Here is a 21,165-nt window from a genome sequence, read left to right as displayed (position 1 = left end):
CCTTAGAGTAATACTTTACTTTGCTACACACGTTAGAAGAAGCTAGAGAAGCAATTCTGCGCAAGGTAACAAGTTCTAAGCTAGATCTCTATCTCTTTTAGCGTTCTACTATAGATAAAAGAGATAGAGAAAATAAATAGTCTATGCGTCTTAGTATTATTATAATAGCGAGAGAATAAAAGAGTACTAGATAATATTAAGAATATATATATAATAAAGAATAAGTTTATATAATACGCGATAAAACCTATTATATTATTATATTTGTATTTTAGAGTACTTCTACTAGTAGAAGAGGCTTATAGAAGTATAATATAATATTAGAGAAATTAGATTATATAATATTTTATACTAGTGCGCTTTAGGCTTAGAGCCTAGACAGAATTATTATTAGCTAAATTAAGCATAGTTACGGAAAAATCGTGGCTAAAACTAAGTTAGATCGAATTATTTAAACTATCGTCGCATTCTCTAACCTCTCTTCTCTCTAGCTCTAAAACTATTTTCTCTAACTCCTTCTACTATCTTCTACTAAGTATCTTAATAAAAATTTACGTATCGCGTATTAGCTATAGCTCTACTTATTTATCTTCGCTTACTACTACTTGCTACTTTTAATTCTCTTTAGTAGATACTCTTATTTTTTTTTTGTATACTTCTTATTATAGATTTCGATAGACGCGTCGACACGTATAACATAGATAGAGCTCTAGAGTAGAGAGTTACGTTTAATAAGAAATAAAACATAACGCTACTATAATAGCTATCTAGCTACTATAACTATTAGCTATATAAGGTACTAATAACGTACTATAGTTTCTTTAACTAGAGTTATAGTATTTGTTTTAATAATAGTATTACTTAACTAGTGCGATTTACTATACTAGAAAAGATAATAGATAGAGACGCTAAGGTAGCTTAAGAAGTAGTAACTATATACTATATTAAGTTATATACAACTATTTCTATTTCTGCTATTTACTACTAGAGCCTTTCTAAGAATAATCTATTAGGCCTAGGCGCGTTTATTATTATAGACTTTATTGTAGGCATGTCTCTCTATAATATACTAATAGACAAAACTAATTCTAACTTAAAGATACTAAAATTTAACTTCTCTAACAAAAAACTACGTATTCTCTATAAGTCTACTATTTCTCTTCTTAAGCGTTTCTAGACCTAAAAGCCCCTATTCTAATACTTTACCTGCTAGCTTTCCTTTTGTATTAAGAGCGCGCTGCCTATTCTTCTCTGCTTACTTACTACCTTGTTCTTATTATTTACGTTTACTAACACTACAACTATAATAACTAGCAATAGCCTTCTTTTTACTTATTCTTTATTATTCTTAAGTTTTAACTCTATTGCTTTGTTATACGCACCTCTGCTATTAAGATGCTAGGTTCGCATTCTTAATAACATGGCGCGTGTAAGGCCCTGCGATAAAAGAGAGTAGAAGCTAGCCTCTTAAGCTAGCCGTCTGCTTACTAATAATCTAGAGTCTACTCTATAGTTGTCTAACTACTTACATATATAACTAAGCATGCTAGATAGATATAGAAGAATATAGAGCTTTTCTTAGAGTAGCTTAATAGTGTCTAAGTTCTGTTTTTAGTGCCTAGCGTGCATTATACTATGTATTATCGAAGTTAAAGTAGGCGGTTAACTTAGTAGCTATCGTATAGAATATTAGACTCTATAGAGCCTAGTAGTTTCTAGTAGCGCCGCTATTACAATTTAGCGTTCTAGAAAAAGTCGTACGTGTTTATATTAAACGAGATTAGAAATATAGATATAGATACTAATAGTATTAAAGATAGATTATTCGTGCGAACTAAGAAGAGAGGTTTATTTAGCACCGCGATTACTTTTTAAATAGAATAGAAGCCTATATGCTTACTACTTTCTCTTCTTAAACCTTATAGGTGCTACGTCTAGCTAGGCTACATATCTAGGTAACGTCTATGTCGGCGTATAGACTTCTTTACGCCTAATTCTAGCTCTTAGCTTATACGTGTTTGCACCTTATTACTCTATAGGTAAGCTATATATATAGTATAGAGATTAAGGCGAAAGCGGTAAAGTGTTTAATTTAGAATAGTAGATCTATTAACACGCTATTCTATAAGCTATAGCTAGTGCTAAACTGCCTAGATATAACTCTATACTAAGTTTATAGTTTAGCTATAGCACTAATTCTAAAAGAGCTCTAAGAGAAGAAGAAAAACGTAAAACGGTCTATATTATAGTATTATACATTAAGGTTAATAACTAGCTCTATAGAGCTAACGTTCTAGTTCTCTTAGATCTTTTTAGATAATTTGCTAACAAAGATTAATAAAGACTTTATTAACGTTAGCTCTACTTTAAGCGCTAGCTTCGTAATATAGAACTCTCTATTTCTAGAATACCTTAAAACTCTATTCTCTTAGCATAGCTTAGTTATGCTTAAGGTTAAATTTGTTTCTAACAAGTACTATAGGTACATAGTCTAGCGAAATTAGCTTCTCTAAAGTAGAGGAAGGGTAATCTTACTATCTTCTTTAATCTGCTAAATCTGTTCTCTTAGCCCTGCGAGTTTAGAGAATAACAATATAAAGTAGTCTAATGTTTACCTATAGCTTATCTAGTGTAGTAGCGCGGCTATACAGAACGATATTACTATATAGGTTACTCTATCGCTTAGAAGGTACGCGCTCTTAGAGTTTCTAATACAGGTTTAACGTTTTAAGACTTGCGGGGTTAGAATAACTATTAAAGTCGAAGATTTAGTCTCTATAGCTAGAGAGCGTATACAGGCCTTTCGCGTTCTAAATATCTAAGCCTGCAAGAGGCGACGGGCGTGTAAACGTTTATAGTAGTAGTAGAGATAGCGAAGATAGTAGCAAAGGTAGTAGAGACGGTAGTAGTAGAGAGAGCGGTTAGAAATATAGAGAAATTACTAATAGGCGTAGAGCGATTATAGTATTTAGCTTAACTTAACTAGCCTACATATAACTAGTTATTAAGAATTCTCTAACAAAGAAGTTAAAAGAATTCTTCTCTAGTTTTCTCTCTCTAGCTACTAGTGTTCTAGTAGACTAAGGTTAATATTAGGTAGTAAAGAGAAAGAAGGCACAACGAGACTTACATTAATAGAACAATACTTCTTAGTTAGCAACCTAAACTTACGTCTGTGAAAATCTATAAATTCGACGAGTAACTTAATAGTAGCGGTAGCGCTAGTAATTTTAGATTTCTAGTTACTAGTAAATACTTAACTTAAAATTCTATTCTTAAGTACTTACTTCTAAAGATAATTAAGGTAGTAGATTCTTAGTTTCTAGATTGTACGTAAAGCTAGCTATAGTATCTATTATAGATTTAGGTTGTTCTATAATAAGTCTACCTTAATTCTAGTGCTAGGTTATAGTTTTAATAACAGGTTCTACGATAGAAAAGATAATCGAATAGAATTATAAGAACAAGGCATAGCCTATATTATATGTTAAGTAGGCTAACTTATGTTCTAGGTTATTCGTCTATTTAAACTAAGACGCTAGAGAGGTTAAACTTAAAGTTTAGGCGTTACGAGACTTTAGGTTAGCTCTAGAACTTAACGAAGAGAGCGTAGCTTGCATCTTTAGCTATAGGTGCAAAGGTAACAAAGAAGTAGACGCTTGTATATACTACTCTACTTACGCTTTTTCTAGAATATAGTAGCTTAGACTCGACTATATAAGTAAAATAATTAAATATTTATAAGCGCTAAGCTTATTATACTTATAACGTAATACTAAGTTCTTTACACTTCTTACTTAGCTAACTAGAATTTAGAGGCTAGCGAAGAAGTAATTTCTTTAAATTTAAGAAAATATAATAGTAAATTAATAAGTATACTTTGTTATTGTATCTTATGTTGCTATATTTTAACTAGATAGCTGCTATTACCTTTAATAGACGTACTATAATTTGTAGCGTGTAATAGTTACTTACGTCTTTATAAAAAGATCTTTAACTACTAGGTCTTCTAGAGGTAAGTCTTTCTCTAAACTCTGCTTTACCTATAGCTCTGTATATTTACCTTCTTTTCCTAATAGCTCTATATAGCTGCCTTGCTTAATAATCTCGCCCTTCTCTAAAACGTAAATAATATCTACATTTCGAATAGTAGATAGATAATGCGTAATTATAATCGCTATTTTGCTATTAGTAGCTATTTGCAGATTGTTTTAGAGTCTAGCCTTAGTCGCTAAGTTAAGAGCTGCGGTTGCTTTATCTAGTATTATAATTAGAGAATTCTTTAGAATAACACGCGTAATAGTAATGCGTTGTACTTCTTCGCTAGAAAGCTTAAGACTATTCTTACTAATAACTGTCTTGTAGCCGTCCTCTTTTAACATAATTTTATTATAAATAGCAGTAGCCTTGCATGTATTTTAAACGTCTTCGTCTGTTGCGTCGTCTCTAGCGCACTTAACATTATTAAAGATTATACGATTTAACAAGTAAGGCTTTTAGAAAATAATTCTAAGGTGTTTTACTAGACTAGACTTCTTAACGAAGCGTATATCTTAATTATTAATCGTAATTAAGCCTCTAGTTACATCGTAGTATCGACATAACAATTTTACAATTGTAGACTTTCTACTACTACTTTCTCTAACAAAGGCGATTATTTATCTAGCCTCTGCATAAAAGCTTACGCCCTTTAGAATTGTAGTTTTTCTGTTATAGCTAAAGGTAACGTTCTTAAACTCGACTTTGCATTTAAGAGGTAATAGTTAGTTAGGATTAACAACAGTAGATTTAGTCTAACGTATGTGTAGAGTCTACTTAGCAGCAACGAATTTGCTGCTAAGTGCCTTATACGACGTTATAACAGTCTTAAGTAGACCTGTCGTCGAATTCTAGTAGGTGTTAAAGGCAACTAAGTCTCTAGTAGTCTAGACCCCGCAATTTAGCTTATACCTAATAATACACATCGAGATGCAATGTCCTTCTGTCTCTAATAACCTATAGTGTATAAATAGCAGTAACGAAAATACCAGTACATCTTTGCTGTAGTAGAGGCCGCCCAAGCCCTATAGAACTGTTCGCGCTCGAATACGACGTTGTTAAACTCAATAACGGTTGTTCAGGACGAAAATGCTTCCGTTGCGACGTTACTCGCCTCTCTAGAATTTTCCGTCTTTTCGCGGTATTTTTCGTTAACCTATGGCAGCAAGAACACTATTAGCCACGTGTAGATTAGTCCCGTAGCGATGAAGGTGAAGACTAGGTATTAGTTAGAAAAGTATCTAAGATAGCACACAGCGGAGACTAATCTAATCGCAGCAAAGAAAAGGTTATAGGTTCCCTTGATTATATCGTTCAGTGAATTGCCCTGTTTCACTGCTTTAAGTGTTTCGCCGGAAGATTTCTGCTCGTGGAATTGCAGGTTAAGGTTTATAATATGATTGTACATTACATCCGCCAGGCGCTTTAAGGCAGCAACTTCGATATAGATGCTCGCCATGGCACTGAAAGAAGCTAGAGGTAGAAGGTCTAGGCAATGTTGGGCTATGAGGTACTATAGCAATGCTGTCGAGGAATAGTTGTCCACCAGGTAGGTGTATATTCGAGGTCGCAGCATGTCCTTCACCCAGAAGGTAATGGTGACAACGAGCTTGGTGGCTATGCTTGAAAGGGTTCTCTAGTCATTCTAGCAAAATAAGTACGGCCAGAAGACGGCAAAGCCTTTTAGGTATTCAAACCCGTCCCTGGCTTCCTCAACACGATATCGTTGTTGCGTCCCGATCTCAACGTCGTCACAATCTCCGAGAAGTGGCTGAGTCTCTTCTCCTGTACAGTGTTTCCGGCTCATATACTACAGAATCGATAATGTGGCAGAGGTGGAAACTTTCAAGAAGCTGAGCATTGGACGGGTCGCTCCACCGTGATGGACGGCAAGATCTCGCACGCTTATCATGCAACGAATACCTTCGAACCCGGCGCCCATGACGAAAGCACCCAAGTAGGGATACCAAAGCGGTGACCTCGCCTTATGTAGATTGAGCTGAAGATGTGCCGTCACCATTATCGACGAGAAGAGATGAATCTCGTAATCCTGAGCCGGTGCGTCCTTGATTACGAGGACTCGGTAGAGGTAACGAAGAGTATCGACTACATGGAGTAGCGTGAGGAGGATAAGGCCGGCAGAGACTCGACACTTCGTGACATCAAAGAGCATCGGTCTTCGGAGGGTGGCGATTTGGCTCACAAGGAAGTAGAGACCAATGGAAGGAGCCTGTGTGTAATCGAGAAGCCACATCACCGCGGAGGATGTTTTTTTCGTCGCGAGATCGCGTTGTCGTGGAATTTCGAAAAGATATCAACTTGATGAGGATCATAAAGATTGCAAGAGCTCAGTGCGAAGAGCCGGAGCGGAAGCAAGATGTAGCGGTATGAGGGGTTGAAGTGCGGCATGCATGAGACTATTATGCACGGTCGCCGGCACTGCCACTGGTCTGAACTTCCTGACTAGGGTACCGTCTGCGGTTTCCGTGATGCGGCTTCTGTACAGATCACACCGAGCAGCTCATCTATGTCGATAACGGCTAGCTTCTGAGTAATGGAAGTGGACTTCAAATAGAGCCATACAACGGGACCCAATTCTACAACACTCCATATCCTCCCATCAAAATGTGCGACTACACACAAGTACACTACAAGTGTACACATCTTCGATACACCGTGCGAGCATGGTGCACAAAGTACCAGCAAACTCAAAAAAGATGCCAGCCTAACGTTGTTGCCGTGCAAGGAGAAAACCTCCAAGTTTCGTTCTGGTATTGGGCTAATATCGAGTAGGGAATATCGGCTTGATGAGAATTGCGGTTAGTCCAACCGCATCCTACACTGATCTTCTCTGACTAGGCCTTCACGAAGGTGACTGTAAGGCCGCAGGCAGAATGAAGTAATATTTGAAGGGTTACCCAAAGCCTTTTGAGTTCGCTTGGTGGGTAACTATACCAAACGTAAATCCTAAACCTTACTCGCTGCCAGCATTCCGCCATGCCCAAAATCTGATCACCATCCAATTACACCTTCAGCCGGCAATGTGTTATGGGACGCAGCGGTGGTGGCAGGGTTTGAAAGGATCGTAGAGGTAGTTAAAGCATTCAGAAACCAGCATCCCATCCTCGCTCGAATCAGGGGTTCACGAGGCTCCGTACGATGTATGACAGCAGACAGATAGCAGCATTTGTACACAGCAATTTGAATGAAAACTCCCAAGAGCTCAACGCAAGAAGAAAAAGCCCGAAAAGCCAGTAGATTGCATAACCATGGTTGCCCATTCTCCTGGCTTCTGCGGGCGCGTTCGCATATACCACTGTGAGCACCATTGATGTGCAGAAGAGGAGATCGGAATGGTCGGTAGGGTCCACGAGTGTTGGGCATGCATAGGTAAGCAATGGGCGATGATCACGAATGCTATATCTGACTTACGAGGAATTCGGACCCCTATATTCCAAACTCTAGAGCCAACGGCAAGCGCTACGATGACAGAAACTGCGCCCCATACAAAGCCAGCCAGGCGGGTAGTAGCAGCGCCAATAGCAGTAAGAATTGCGGGAGCAGCAATGTGACGTGGCAGAAGCATGTAGCCAGCGCAAATTACAAGAATAACGCCCCACAGACGTGAAGGACGATCCAAAAAGATTTGCTCTAGCTCAGGCATGAGAAATGCTCAAAAAGCAAGGAGATATAGAAGGCAAATAAGTGGGTTATACGAATGGGGGTGCGTGGAACTGAGATAGAACTGCGTGTCGAAAAGGCTAGCAAAGGGGTGGATGGAGGTGCGAAACGAGGAATCCAAGAAGTTCTTTATACCTAACGGCACAACTACCCGTGAGCTGCAAAGCCTCTCATTTCCGCCACGACCTGTGTCAGCTGCACCCGCTTCATCGTCCCCCGACTCCATCTCGCCCCGCCCTTATGATCCAATAAGGGACCGTATCAGAGAGTCTTGGGTGAGGCGGCTTGATTGGTGGCAACTCAATTAGCGCAACGCTTCTCGACGAGGAGCCTGCAGAACAACTTCATGATGAGACTCCAAGGAGTCCTACGCATTGAGGTTTCACGGTGTTGAATTGACTGTAGATTATCACTGCTGATCTGTCTGTCGCTTCCTGTCTCTCGCTCCCATTGTCGCCTCCGCTGTCCTTCCGCTGCGGCTTAGTCCACATGGCCCATGTTGTCGATGTGGATCTGCCGTACTAGTGCGAGGAGGTTGTCGTGGTAAACGGCTAAGTCGCGGGCCCACCGCTTCTTAACGGGATTGGGGTTGTTGAGTAGTTGGCGAAGGAGTTGGTGTAGTCGCCGTCGCTCCTTCCTAACGAAGGCTTGATCCTCTACGAGTTGTTAATGAGGCCCTGTAGAGACTGTGTCGTACATACTCTACCTGGTGAGCTGGCCTATAAGGATGTCACAGCGTACAAGCATTAAGCGCACGTTCTTAATGTAGTCGTAGTCCTCAGCGAGCGCCTTCTTGACTTTGAGCTGGACGGCGGTTAGGGTTTGCGCCCCTGGCGGAAGAGCCTAAGTCCTGATGTAGTTGGTGCTGTTGGTGGCCGGGCCCCTTAGGAGTTGAGTTGCCATCTTGAGTAAGTTGTTGAAGGTGATGAGATGGAGAAGAATGACAGAGCAGAGCCGTTTTATCGTTCGCCGGTCGACTACGTGTCTTTTCGAGTCGAAAGCGTTGGGCGTTCAAATTTCCCATTGCTGGATGTTGCCTACACTGAACCGTGGATCCTTTCTGTACTAAACCGCTGAACCTTTTGATGATACCCCTTCTGCCTGCGGATTTGGAAATATAGCGTCTTTTTTGCTAGTACTGTATATGTAGTATACTCGCATCTTCTTTATGACGAGGTCGAGCGAATCGATGACTGCGCTGTGCTGCGCGTCAATTAGCGCAATCCCTCGCCGAGGTCTTGATTGAGATGCCTGCCGCCGCCCTGCATATCCGGTGGGCACCCGGACATGGCAGGCAGACGCGGGCGGCGGCTTGCGAGATTTCATGTTTCGTTTCGAAAGGAGGGCAGGTTCAAGAGTGAACGCGTACGCGATTGACCTTTTCGAAGCTTCGTAGACAAGATGAAAGACAGGTCATCAACGGCCGGCTTCGGCCCAGTGGCGGCTCGAGCTTCTCAATCGCTTGCTCTCACTTGCTAGCTGGTACTGTTTCGGTGAGACACGGAGGCAAGGATCATAGAAAGCTCCAATACGGGCAACGAATGACTGATATCTCGCCACCTTGTTGGGAGGACATGCATGATCCAGGGCTGAGCAGGCGGGGGAGACGAGTCTGTGGCGAATGGACATGGTGGGCTCGACCACCGATGTCGCGAAGCGGGCGGTTCTGCTGATTCAAAATCGCTTGCAAAGCCCGTGGTTCCAGCGTCGAACAGGAAAATGTGGTTTCTGGCTAGGCAGGTGGACGCGAGTCAAGCCCCTAAGACTACTCGTAAAGTGCTAACTATGGGAGGCAGGACAAACCATGGACTCTGAAAGAGTCGAAAAGTCTTCTTATAAACCTTCATGTGAACCATATACGCCAGCCAGTCCAAGGTCGACGCAAAGAGGACTGCGAACGACACTGGAGGGAATTGTACTACTTTATTTTCAAGGGCAAGCGATGCATATATGATGCTATCGAGGCATACTACAAGTCTTCACCTTCAGTCCAGGGTTGGGAGAAGGCAGAAACAGAAAGTCTCTTCTTTGATCCAGACTTTGCTCAAAAATCAAAACGCTCTGAGGAGGATTGGACGATACACTACTACGATGTACTAGGGAGGAACTTCGGAAGATGGAACGCATCTATTATAGACGGTATTTCGGCGGTGGTTCAAGTATATTATGAGACGCAAGACAGTAAATTAGAGATGAAAAAGGTCAAACAAGAATAGAGCGGGAAAACTTGAATAACAATGAAAAGAGATGCCAATGACATAAACCCCGGCTCGTCGTGCTGTGATAATTTAGAAAGAGTGACGTTAATACAGGCGATCGGGAGCCCTGTCGTACAACGGGTTGAATAGATCCTCCACCTTCTCCATGGAAGAATGGCGCCCACTGCGCCGCCATCGTTTGAACAGGCCATGTACCTAGCCCTCCTGTGACCCGCATTCACTCCTTCATCCCCCCAGGAGTCCGTTCGTTCGAGTCCCGGATATAGTGGCTGAGGTGAATGTTAAACCGCCCAAGTACGAGACGTTGGGATCAACGTCTCTTATCGCACCGCTTGCCTCCTAACGAAGCACTTAAAGTTTGAACATGGCTCTGAATTTGAGCTTGTTAATACAAAGGGAATGTTGTGCAGCTGACGCTCATGTTGATCTTCTTCTGGTAGGTCGAATCATGATTTGCACTTTACGACCCTTGCTAAGCCAGGCGCCCATAAGATATGCAAGCCCACTCGTGAACGCGACTACTCCAGCAAACCCCCAAGAGCTCACGTAAAAAATAAGGGTCCAGACGCTCAGTAGAAACCAGGTACCCCATCCAAGAGTTGCCGGAAGCGTGGCATATGTAAATGCCATGAAAACGCTTGCGCCAACGACGCTAAGTGAGCGGACGGTAAGGTCGTCAAGAGTCAAGGCTAGATCCATAAGCATATATAGCGCCGTGGAGATCTTGGTCAACTCACGGTGAAGACCAAGTTGTACACCATACTTATGTTTTGCGACGAGGAGTACCGCTTCGACAGCAACAGCACCCCATAAGAGTCCGAAACGATTCGCAGTAATGCCACCAATAACTGCAGAAGAGCCTGCTAGTATTCCTCGCTTCTCCTGCCCACCGATTCGTTCGACGGCTGTTACTCCTCTTCTTTCTTTATGGACAGCCAATTGTCGGGTACGGGTACCGTTGGAACGCCGCTGGGGTGGACCTTGGCTGAAATCTGACGCGGTGGTGATTCAAGCTTCTGTAAAGGCATATCCTCTAGTTTGATAGTGTCGCCTGCATGTGTGCTCCCAGAAGTAGCCGACGGGTGTAATTGAAAAACTAGAGCATTCGCGCGCGCGCTCATCTCCCGTTCTCCAAGCTGCCAATGCATGGACTCGGCTGAACGCCATGGAATTCCCATTTCGGTCGCCACTTTCTGCCACATCTGGTCCTTGAAACTAATCTTATTAGTATATGGAACAGGTCAAATAGATATGATAATTACTGAAGAAGCTGTAACATGTTACAATCAAATAGGATTTTACGTACCGAGCGTAAAGTCTCGCGAGCTTGTCCTTTTTTTCTTCATCCCAGACGGCGCGCTTCTCCAGGTAGTTTTGGTAGCGTAGACGGCACGAAACAGAGCTTCTGCCTGGCAGGCATTTGGCGATGTCATCCCATTTCATGCCCTGGCCACGTAATTCGATAGTTAGATTGTCCTCCTCTGGTCCCCACTTAGACTGCTTTTTGGCTGGCGACTCCTCCGGTAGTGGTATTTGAGATGCGGCGCGTTTGAGCATTCGGGACGGCGGCGATCCGTTCGTGCCCGGCGGGCCTGGCTGAATTGTAGCGCTCACTGGAGTTCCAGAGAGAGGCCGAAACCGTAGGTGCCGATGAGGCTCTGCAATGGCTGGAAGAACTGGCCCGCCCTGCATGGACGCAGCGGAAGCCGATTGGTACGCCGAACAGGCATGGTTGGGTGAAGAAGTTCCATAGGCTGGCGTTGCTGCTATATTGGCGGGGGAAATGGTATCATACGCTGGAGAGGGTGTGTAAGTTGAAGCTGCTGTTGTGTAGGTTGCCGTGGCCCCCGTGGATACAGAAGCTACCGAGGCGGAGCTCTTCCTGCTTGCCGAGGAGTTGAACTGCTTCTTGGCTGGTGGCTCCTCCGGAAGTGGTGCTTGAGAGTTGATACCCACTAGCCGTTTAGGGTCACGGGTAGTCGGGGTTGTCAACTGAGGGACGGGGCCTGAATTCGGAGACTGGACTTCTGAGCCATGTATGAGCAGGTTAATATCCATGATTGGCTGCGTGATCGGCCGGATGTCAAGATGAAGCGCAATGACAACAACCAGCTTAGTTCTTTATCGGCAAGACCCCGCTCGCAACGTCTTGGGCGAATTTGTTCGCGCCTCCAAGCGGCGCGGAAATACGAGGCGCGGATCTCGGCTGAATATATTTCCGCAGCCTGGCCTTGGCGACCGCAGCTTCAGCGCCCGCGCATCCACTGCCATCGATTTCTCTGAGCCATCTTCCTCCCTTTCAAGGATGTCCCTCAACTACGACTCAGACGACGCTCTCCCACGATCTCCTGGCCTCACTCCCGTTCGACCAAAAGCAACCCCTTCACCCTCCCCACCCCCAGTTGTGACGCAGCAAGCCAGCACTTTATTCCATTCTTCAATCCACATCAAGGGACTGTCTTTATTGCGTAATTGAGCAAACCTATTTCTATAAAACATCACCATTATAAATCGCCTCTTCTAACCTCCCAAGCTTCCCCTCTTTGTCTCTCGTTCATTGGAAATAATCATTCTCTGGAGAATCATGAACCGCTTGCGTTGATACGGGCCAGAATTATCGTCAGCACCGTAGAGCTGCTCTTTGTCCTCCTTCAAGTCGTTACCTGCCTCGTCGCCGGCTTCGTCACCCCAACCCAGCTCTACAGCGATGATAACGCCGTTATCCTCTTCGAGCGCCTGCAACCGCGGCCGCTTGGTCGGGCTTGGGTTCCTCGACTGCGAGCGCGAAACTCTTTGAACATCTTTGGCGCTACATCCTTTCGCTCGCCGCCCTTCATCCGCACTAATAAGTTGTCGCCTGCTAGTCGCTACATGGAGAGAAACTCATAGTGCAGCGACAGCAACACCCACGCAACACATGCAAAAAGCACCGCATCGAACGACCGGTGCAGGTCCGCCCGCAGCAGCATCGCGCCGACTAAATCTCGCTCATGTTGGTGTCCCATCACTCCCTCTCGCCTACTAGGATTAGGTGCGCTTGCTTGCATAAGTCCATAACGCCCGACACACGGCACAACTAGTCGCGGCTCTTAAGGTCCTCATTATAGCCGCCGTTGCGGAGTGAGGGCGGTGGGGGATCGATAGGGAGGGTGGAGAAGGCGGACGGGAGGTCGGCGTCGGTCTCAGGGACGCTCCAGTGATCATACGAGACGTGGACGGGGTATTCGGCTGCAGAAAGTGACTTGTCAGCGGCGCGCGGCCATGGAACGCAAATGTTGGGAGTTCATGCGTCTTACCGACTGGCAAAGCGGCCGCGGTTGTATAACCATGGATGGGATACTCGACTGATATTCACGATCGCTCTAAGGTGTTGGTGCCCAACATATGAAAAGATTCTCACGCAGCTGCCTTCTCTTGGGGCTGCGGCCGTGCCCCGCCATCGAACATTTCTGGTGCCGCGTGCACGACAATGACCGCATTGTCAAGCAATCGAACGGGTATGGCGTCCGCTATGACGCGCATCTCAACTGTGCATCGAGTCCACATCCGACCTGACCTGTCTTGTGATTCCTCTGCTCTCCCCTATATATGTTGAATATGTTCGCTGGGCTGGGTGCGCCGGATACGGCTTCGTGGAAGGGCTTGAACGAGCTCTCAAGATGGTGCTATAACAAGTTCTTTCGCAGTCGAGGACCTCGGCGCGTTAACGAGTTTCCTATGAGGCATCTGCGACGCGTTAACCTTAACTAGTTCCCACGAAAGGGAGTTCCCTCCGCCTCGCTGCATCCCATCTCTGACTCACATCGGCCGGCTGCGTAAGGTCAGTTTCGCGCCTGGCTTGCGAGCCAGGCAGTCGTTTAGGTGATGTTCGTATCCCGGGATGGATGGTCGCATCGCACAAACGGAGACGGTAGGTGATGTGGTTGTCTCGAGCTGCCCGCGCGCAGCTAGGACGAAAGCCTTAGCAGTAGAGGCATGCGTGATGTTCTCGGCGTTGACGTGTAGGGTGCTAAAGATAGTGAGGCGCAGGAATAGGCCGTGAACGTAGTCGTTTTACGAAGCGTGCAGTGGTAGCCTGATGTTGTGGATGGTGTTGAGTTCGCAGCGAGGAGCCAGCGTTTGCGCCAAGCCGGGACTCTCCGCACAGTCCTCCTCAGCCAGTTACCTCGCCTCGTCCGTCGCGCAAACGCGCCCCTAGTCTGTTCCTATTGGCACTACAACACAAGCGACATGTACTGGCCAAGGAATGATAGCTGCAGAAGCCTTTGGAAGGTTGAGTAACCAAGCTGGCTTGGGAAGGTAGGCTATAATTCGTGAATAGACATGTCAGCATACTCGTAGCGAAGAATGTGGGAGTTAGTTGATATTCACCTCGACACGAGGGTCCACGGTTTCGTCCATCGCAGCGTAACAAGCGGGTTGAAAAGCTAGTGTCACTACCGCTCACTGTGACGGAAGTGTGGTTCCAATGCATTTATACCAACACTGTTATCTGCATTTCTCTATCCAGGGCATACAGGACTTCCTCTGCCGTTGCGTACTGCTTCGTCCAACAGCCCATGATCACGCTGCCCCCAACCAGCTTCGTCACGTCGGGGAACTCTCCCTGGCTGAAACACTTGGATACTTCCATCTCATAGGTGATCTTCTCATCGATCGTTTCCGGGGGACCAGGGGAAGATCTGTAAGGCCAATGTCCCATCAGAATGGTGTAAAAGAGAGATCCGAGGCCGAATATATCGAGCGCGGGAATAGATTGAACTCCGAGAGTAGGATCGTAGAAAGGACCGTCAGGAAGGCAGCCCCGTCTAGACCCATTTCATCACATGTTGCTCCCCCGAAGTCACAGAGCAGTAAATCGCGGGATCCTGGTTTCGTTTCGTGGACAAGAATATTCCTAGGACGTAGATCGAAGTGTATTACGCCGTGGCTGTGAATGTGCATAATAGCTTCGGTCAGCTGGCGGCACCATATCATGCGTTGGTGGAGGTCAATGAAAGAGTCGTTCTCATCGATATACGTCTGTAGATTGCCATGGCTTGCTTGGCTAAGCAGCAGGCCGCGATCCTGCTGCCCAAAATACCTTACAATGCTGGTTAGCATGCAATACCATTTCTACCTTGCTCATAGTCCACCTACTTCACGATCCTTGGATGATGTCCCAACTTCCGGAGTATAAGAGGCTCGACAGAAAAGCAACGATTTACCTTGTCGGCAAGGCCTTTGGTCTTAAAATCCAGCGGCTGTTTAAGAACGACTCCTGGTTTGATCCGTTCGATAGTGCTCGTTGAGCCGAAATCTTCCATGTTGTATTGGGCAGCAGCAGCGAGGGGGGTTGGGGGTTGGGGGAGGGGAAAAAAAGGTCTAGGTGAGGAGTGGAAGGAAGCGGCCTCAGGGGTCGACTCAACTTGTTCTATTGGAATAATATTGTTCCGCTCCCGGTGCACCCCAGCCGAGGCCGCGACAAAGCCGCCTAGTGCCAAGCAGGCATCCGTGCTACTATGCTAATTCTAGCACATCGCCGTCTATTATATTTCTCTTAATATAACTCTTACTCTATTACCTATATACTTCTTAAATATTCTTAAGTTATTTTAAATCTATTTAAGCTAAGAGTATAAGATATTTTAGACTTATATCTTTCTAATAGCTATAAGTAATTATAAGCTTTTAATTCTAATTACTCTAATAGCTAGTAATTAGTAATATCTATATAATAATATACTAATATAAGCTAATTATAACTTTAGAAGATAACTAGAAACTTAAAACTAGCTAGAGCTTAGCTAGATCTTATATAGCCTATTTCTATTTTTAAAGTAGATTTTTATTAAGAGCTAGACGTAGATAGATAAGCTAGTAAGTAGTACTAACGTTTTTCTAGACTAGTTTTCTAAACTATCGCTACTATATCTTTCTTACTAATATAAAAATAGCTTTATAAAAGTCTTATAAAGCTTAAATAGGTTAAGTCTATAAAGTATAATTTATAGTAGCTTAGCTAGAATACTTAGAATCTAGCTTTAGTAATCTAGTTATATTTTAATAGTAGAATTAGTTTCTATTTAAGTATATTTATATAGTTTAAATAATTTAGATTTACTAATTTATAACTATATATTAGTATCTAATAGTATAGTATATTTAAAACTCTTTTATATAACTAAGTTTTAATATACTTTATTATTAAACTATCTATAATTTCTTAGTAAGAAAAATTAATAAGAAATCTATAAGTTTTTTCTAAATAACTATATAAAAATATAATATTTTTCTATAAAAATTTATATATATATTTTTTATAGTATATTATATCTAATAGTAAAGTTATACTAAGATATATTATATAATTAAAAAGCTATAATAGAAGATATACTTTACTAAAAATATAGAAATAAAATTATACTATATAGTATAGTATCTACTATATTATATTAATTAGATTAAAGTAGTTATATTTTTTTCTTTAGCTAAAATTTATATACTTTATAACTATTAGCTCTACTTACTTTATTAATCTACTTTTTAAGTATAAGTAATATTACTTCTTTACTAAAAATTAATAACTATAGCTACCTTTTCTTTATCTATATAAAAAAATCTACTATACTAAATAACTAGTATAGATTCTATATAATAGAAATATAAATAATTCTCTAAAATAATATCTTTTTTTCTAGAGTTTTACTTAATATACTTTATAAGTAAGCTAGTTACTTTCTCTTAGTAATAAAAATTAATAAAAATTAACCTATTTTTCTTAAATAACTAAGCGAAACCTTAATATTTTTCTATAAAAATTTATATATATAATATACTTTACTATTAAACTAGTTACTCTATTAAATAACCTAAAAATACTAAGCTTTTACTAAAAAGCTACTATCTTATTTAGATTTCTCTAACTCTAAGCTACTTAAGATAAATCTAGATAAGCTATCTAACTTATCTATATTATCTTTAACTATCTAGTACGTTTACGTATTATACTCTAGCTTATTATAGTATCTATAGCGTTACTAAGCTAGCTAGCTATTACGTGCTACTACCTCTTTACGCTACTTCTTACTCTTATTCTAATTTATAGTCTTCTTTTAAGTAACTAGCTATAAGCTAGCTTTAATTATAAGAGTATTCTCTTTCTAAATCTACTTTCTTTTACGTAAATTATACTTCTTTTTCTATATATTAGCTACTTAAAGCTAGACGACTTTAGACTCTATAAGTACTAGCTAATACGCTATTAGCTTATTACCTTTCTTAAGCTAATTAAGTAACTTAATAATATAAGTTAGTAATAAATTAAGGTACTATATAATCTTTAATTAAATTAGAGTTAATTAAGATCTTACTTTAATAAGATTACTAGGTATTTTATACTTCTAGGTAGTAGTATTATTAGTAGAGAGTATTAGCGTGCGTAATTAAACTTTAAGCTTTAATACTACTAAATCTAGGTTAAATAGAACTAAGCTAGTACTTTTAAATTCTACTCTAATATTATTATCTATAATTAATACGTAAAAAGCTATGTAAAATGTAGGTAGAAACTTAGTTTTTATAACGTAGTTAATATAGCTATGTATTAGAATCTTAACTTAGTAGCTATATACTACCTTTAATAGTAAGAAGTAGCTAATATTAAGTAGCTATAGAAGGTATAATAAATATACTAGTATATAGAGAGCTATAATTTTATTCTTCTTATAGTACTACTAGAATTTAATAGAGCTATAGCTTTTATAGCTATCTAAAATTAGTAGATAATATATATCTATAATATAACTCTTAGTATATACGTTAAAGTACTTTAACTATATAATACTAACTTTATTTATTATCTAGCTACTTTTAGAGATAGCTATAACCTAGTTATATAGTAGCTAGCTACCTTTATACTACGCTAAGAGGTAGTTCTTATCTATAATAATAAGAAATAGTAGAACCTATATATTACCTACTACTCTTACTATTATAATTACTAAAATCTACTTATAATTATCTAGTTAAAGGCTCTTTAGTTATAATTATCTCTTAGAGCTAGTAACTACTACCTAAGGTAATATTATTTCTATTATAAAGCTAGATTTATTAAAATTATACGTATCTTTATTAGTAATACTATACTTCGCCTTTATATTACCTACTAGGTTAAACTATACCTAAATAATTATAGAATCTTTTTACTTTACTCTCTAATAGTTATACTTACGATTAAGCTATATTTTAAGCTTAGAATAGCGCGTAACAAAGTAGTTTAGCTAGTACTAGCTAACTACCTTTCTACTCTACTTAGTAAGTAGCTTATTAGCTATATTTTAAATAGTAGTAAGCTAAGAGGTAAATTCTTACGCGTCTAGATCTAGTATATACTTAACTATTACCTACTCTTTATTTATAGTAAGCTTTATTTAATTAGATATCTTTTTATATTATAAAGTAACTTTATTATATTATTACGGCACTAACCTATCTACGCAGCTACGTAACCTTAGCTATCTTAGCGCCTTAGCGTAGTAGATATCTTCTCTACGCCTTCGCGCCTTTATAGCTTAATATTATATAACTTATTATATACTTTAAATTCTTGTTTTTTATTCGCGCTGTAATAGTTTATATAATTCTACTATTAGCTCTACTACGTACTACGTAGCCTAGCTAAATTATAACTAAAAGAAACACGCTCTATAATTCTAGAAACTAAGGTACTATAAGTAACACCTAGAAGAAGAACTAGGTAGAAACTCTAGCTGTAAACCTCTCTAACTTTCTAATACTCTAGGCACTTACGCGAACTAGAGGCCTGTAGTAAAACTCTACGTAGCTACTAGTTATAATTAGTAAAGCTAATACTAACTAGAAAGCCTTAGTAATAAAGAATACTCTTAATAATATCTTTAGAAACTTTAAGAACAGCTTTAATTACTAGTTCTAGACTCTTTAAGCTAACTATAATACTATCGCTACTAAATATTCTACTCTCTAAGTATAGCTACGTGTAGTAGAGTAGCGTACGTATATTATAGAAGCTATAGCTACTACTTTTTAAGCTTCTCTACCTACTAATCTCTACAACTCTCGCTAACAGAATTATAATAACCTGCTAAAATTTAATAGTAAAAGCAACCTAAGTACTAGGTAATAGAAATATAAGAATTAGAAGATAGAAGTCTATTTAGCCTTAGCTATAGATAGCGCCTTCTTTAATATAGACCTATTCTATCTTCTATACGTTATAAACCTTCTTACTAGTAATACTATAGAACGCTACTACTATAATCTTAATATAATTCTAAATAATCTAGATAACTAGAATATATAGCTCTATACTATAGTCTTAGACCTATTTATAAATATAGACTAAGTCTACATTAGTACTAATAAGACGCTAGAGGCTAACACTAAATTTAATAACCTAGTTATAGGTATACGCCTCTTTTCTAACTTCTTATCTAACTTTAAGAAATAGTCTACTCGCGCTAAGAAGATAGCTGTAGAGAAGGTTACTACTCTTTACTATAAAGTATTTGTAAAGCTTAGTAGTATAGTTACTAACTAGATTAAGCTCTCTAGATCTACTAACTTTAACAAATAGGTTAAGTTACTAAACACTATATAGAAACGCCTTAAAGAAGAGAAGTATATTAGCAGTATCTATAAGAGACGCTTAAAGTAGACGTATATAAACGTAAGTACGCCGCTTCTAGTAACTACGTAGACTTAGCCTATCTTAGACCTAGACGCTATATAGTTAAACGCTATACGCCTGTTATAAGAAGAATATACGTAGAGAGGTCTCTATTTCTATTATAGAAAACTAGAATATAATAAGACTAATTATAAGAAAAAGCGTAAGAATAATATAAAGTAGAGTAGCTAGCTCTAGTTATTCTCTTAATTATATACATAATAGCTATAGAACCTATAACTATTTAATAACTATAAATACCTCTATAGTAAATATAATGCTAGGTCTAGCTAGAGTAGCTATAACGGCTAAGGTAGCTATAGCTAAAGCTAGAATACTAACCTATTCTTTAACTATTCTATAAGTAATAAGGGCGAGAGCTACATTAAAGGTAAGATCTCTTTAACTCTTACTAGCTTATTCTCTAGTACTATAAGTACGTCTACTAAATTAATTTTTCTATTTATAAGTGCTTCTAACTATAGTAGTATAAAAAACAACTAGCCTCTAACTATAGTTATAGCTAGAGGTCTAAGAAGAGTATATATAAATAATAACCTTACTAGATATAGATAGTTCTTAGTAAGAAGAGCTCTCTCTAGCTTAGATCTATAGATAGTAAATTACTACTTATTTATATATTACTCTACTTTACGTATTTACCTATTACTACGTAAAGTCTTATTAATAGTAGCTATTTAGGCTATAGCTTTATTAACTACTCTCTAGTTTAGTAATATAATATTCTACTACATACTATACTATTCTTTAGGCTCTTACTACTTATAGATAGATATATAAGTAATATACTTATATACTACTATATTATACCTATATCTATTAGTAACTACTATAAGTATTATATACTCTATGTTATAAAGCTAGCTACTAATATACTAATTATTCTTAGCTTTCTATAGTTATAGTAATATAATCTAGCTATTAATTAAACCTCTATATTTATAACTTTTACCTTCTAGTACTATATAGCGTACTATAGTTCTAATAGTAGACTAGTACCTATAGTACTATAATACTAAGCGCCTAGTAAGATCTTTACCGCCTACTCTATATAGCCTCTATCTTAAATTACGCTTATACCTCTAGATTCTCTACTAGCTATAGAGAACTACGTCTCTATTCTAGACAAAAAACTACTCTTTCTACTAAGTTATAAATAAACTAAGTAGTTACTACTAATTACGCGAGATCTTCTTATAAAAACTAATAGCGCTTCTAGGTTAAACTATATTACGCTGTCGTGTAAAGATATACCTAAAGATATATAGAAGAAGAATATAAATAGAGAAAACTAACTACTAGAAATTCTACTTAAGCTTACGCTAGGCTATCTATACTATTATACCTATAATTCTAGAGTAGACAAAGGTAGAATACCTAAATACTATAGTATAATAATTAGAAACACGTGCTCTACAAAGAAAATACTAGTCTAAAAAGTAGAAGGTGTCTAGCTCTCTATAGTATAGATTAGAAAAGAACTATAACTATAGCTTAGTATTCTAGTTCTAGAACTAA

At 39.7% G+C, this 21,165-nt stretch overlaps 6 protein-coding genes across 6 annotated transcripts; 1 reads left to right on the top strand and 5 right to left on the bottom strand.

The window, feature by feature from the left end:
• Nucleotides 1–5,848: 5,848 nt before the first annotated feature.
• BU26DRAFT_568459 (uncharacterized protein) lies at nt 5,849–6,292 on the bottom strand (the record flags this gene model as incomplete). The annotated part of the gene is made up of 1 exon (XM_033833773.1): nt 5,849–6,292. The coding sequence occupies one exon, from the start codon at nt 6,290–6,292 to the stop codon at nt 5,849–5,851; it is 444 nt and encodes a 147-aa protein (XP_033680165.1).
• A 371-nt stretch (nt 6,293–6,663) lies between these two features.
• Nucleotides 6,664–6,831, top strand: BU26DRAFT_433968 (uncharacterized protein; the record flags this gene model as incomplete). The annotated part of the gene is made up of 1 exon (XM_033824052.1): nt 6,664–6,831. One exon carries the CDS (start codon nt 6,664–6,666, stop codon nt 6,829–6,831), a length of 168 nt encoding a protein of 55 aa, XP_033680164.1.
• Nucleotides 6,832–8,199: 1,368 nt separating this feature from the next.
• BU26DRAFT_568458 (uncharacterized protein) lies at nt 8,200–9,348 on the bottom strand (the record flags this gene model as incomplete). The annotated part of the gene is made up of 2 exons (XM_033833772.1): nt 8,200–8,375; nt 9,192–9,348. The coding sequence occupies 2 exons, from the start codon at nt 9,346–9,348 to the stop codon at nt 8,200–8,202; spliced, it is 333 nt and encodes a 110-aa protein (XP_033680163.1).
• A 907-nt stretch (nt 9,349–10,255) lies between these two features.
• Nucleotides 10,256–10,744, bottom strand: BU26DRAFT_77734 (uncharacterized protein). Its single transcript, XM_033836331.1, has one exon. It carries the CDS (start codon nt 10,641–10,643, stop codon nt 10,356–10,358), a length of 288 nt encoding a protein of 95 aa, XP_033680162.1. The 5' UTR covers nt 10,644–10,744; the 3' UTR covers nt 10,256–10,355.
• On the bottom strand, nt 10,745–12,287 carry BU26DRAFT_77733 (uncharacterized protein). Its single transcript, XM_033836330.1, has 2 exons — nt 11,245–12,287; nt 10,745–11,153 (listed from the first exon to the last, which is right to left on the bottom strand). Exons 1-2 carry the CDS (start codon nt 11,994–11,996, stop codon nt 10,847–10,849), a joined length of 1,059 nt encoding a protein of 352 aa, XP_033680161.1. The 5' UTR covers nt 11,997–12,287; the 3' UTR covers nt 10,745–10,846.
• A 2,125-nt stretch (nt 12,288–14,412) lies between these two features.
• On the bottom strand, nt 14,413–15,244 carry BU26DRAFT_533236 (kinase-like protein; the record flags this gene model as incomplete). The annotated part of the gene is made up of 3 exons (XM_033831142.1): nt 14,413–14,699; nt 14,753–15,021; nt 15,078–15,244. The coding sequence occupies 3 exons, from the start codon at nt 15,242–15,244 to the stop codon at nt 14,413–14,415; spliced, it is 723 nt and encodes a 240-aa protein (XP_033680160.1).
• Between the last annotated feature and the right edge of the window lie 5,921 nt (nt 15,245–21,165).

Source organism: Trematosphaeria pertusa (genome assembly GCF_010094035.1).
Source record: "Trematosphaeria pertusa strain CBS 122368 unplaced genomic scaffold BU26scaffold_13, whole genome shotgun sequence".
NCBI lineage: Eukaryota > Fungi > Ascomycota > Dothideomycetes > Pleosporales > Trematosphaeriaceae > Trematosphaeria > Trematosphaeria pertusa.
The sequence above is the reverse complement of the archived record's forward strand: the minus strand, read 5'-3'. Positions and strand labels throughout refer to the sequence as shown.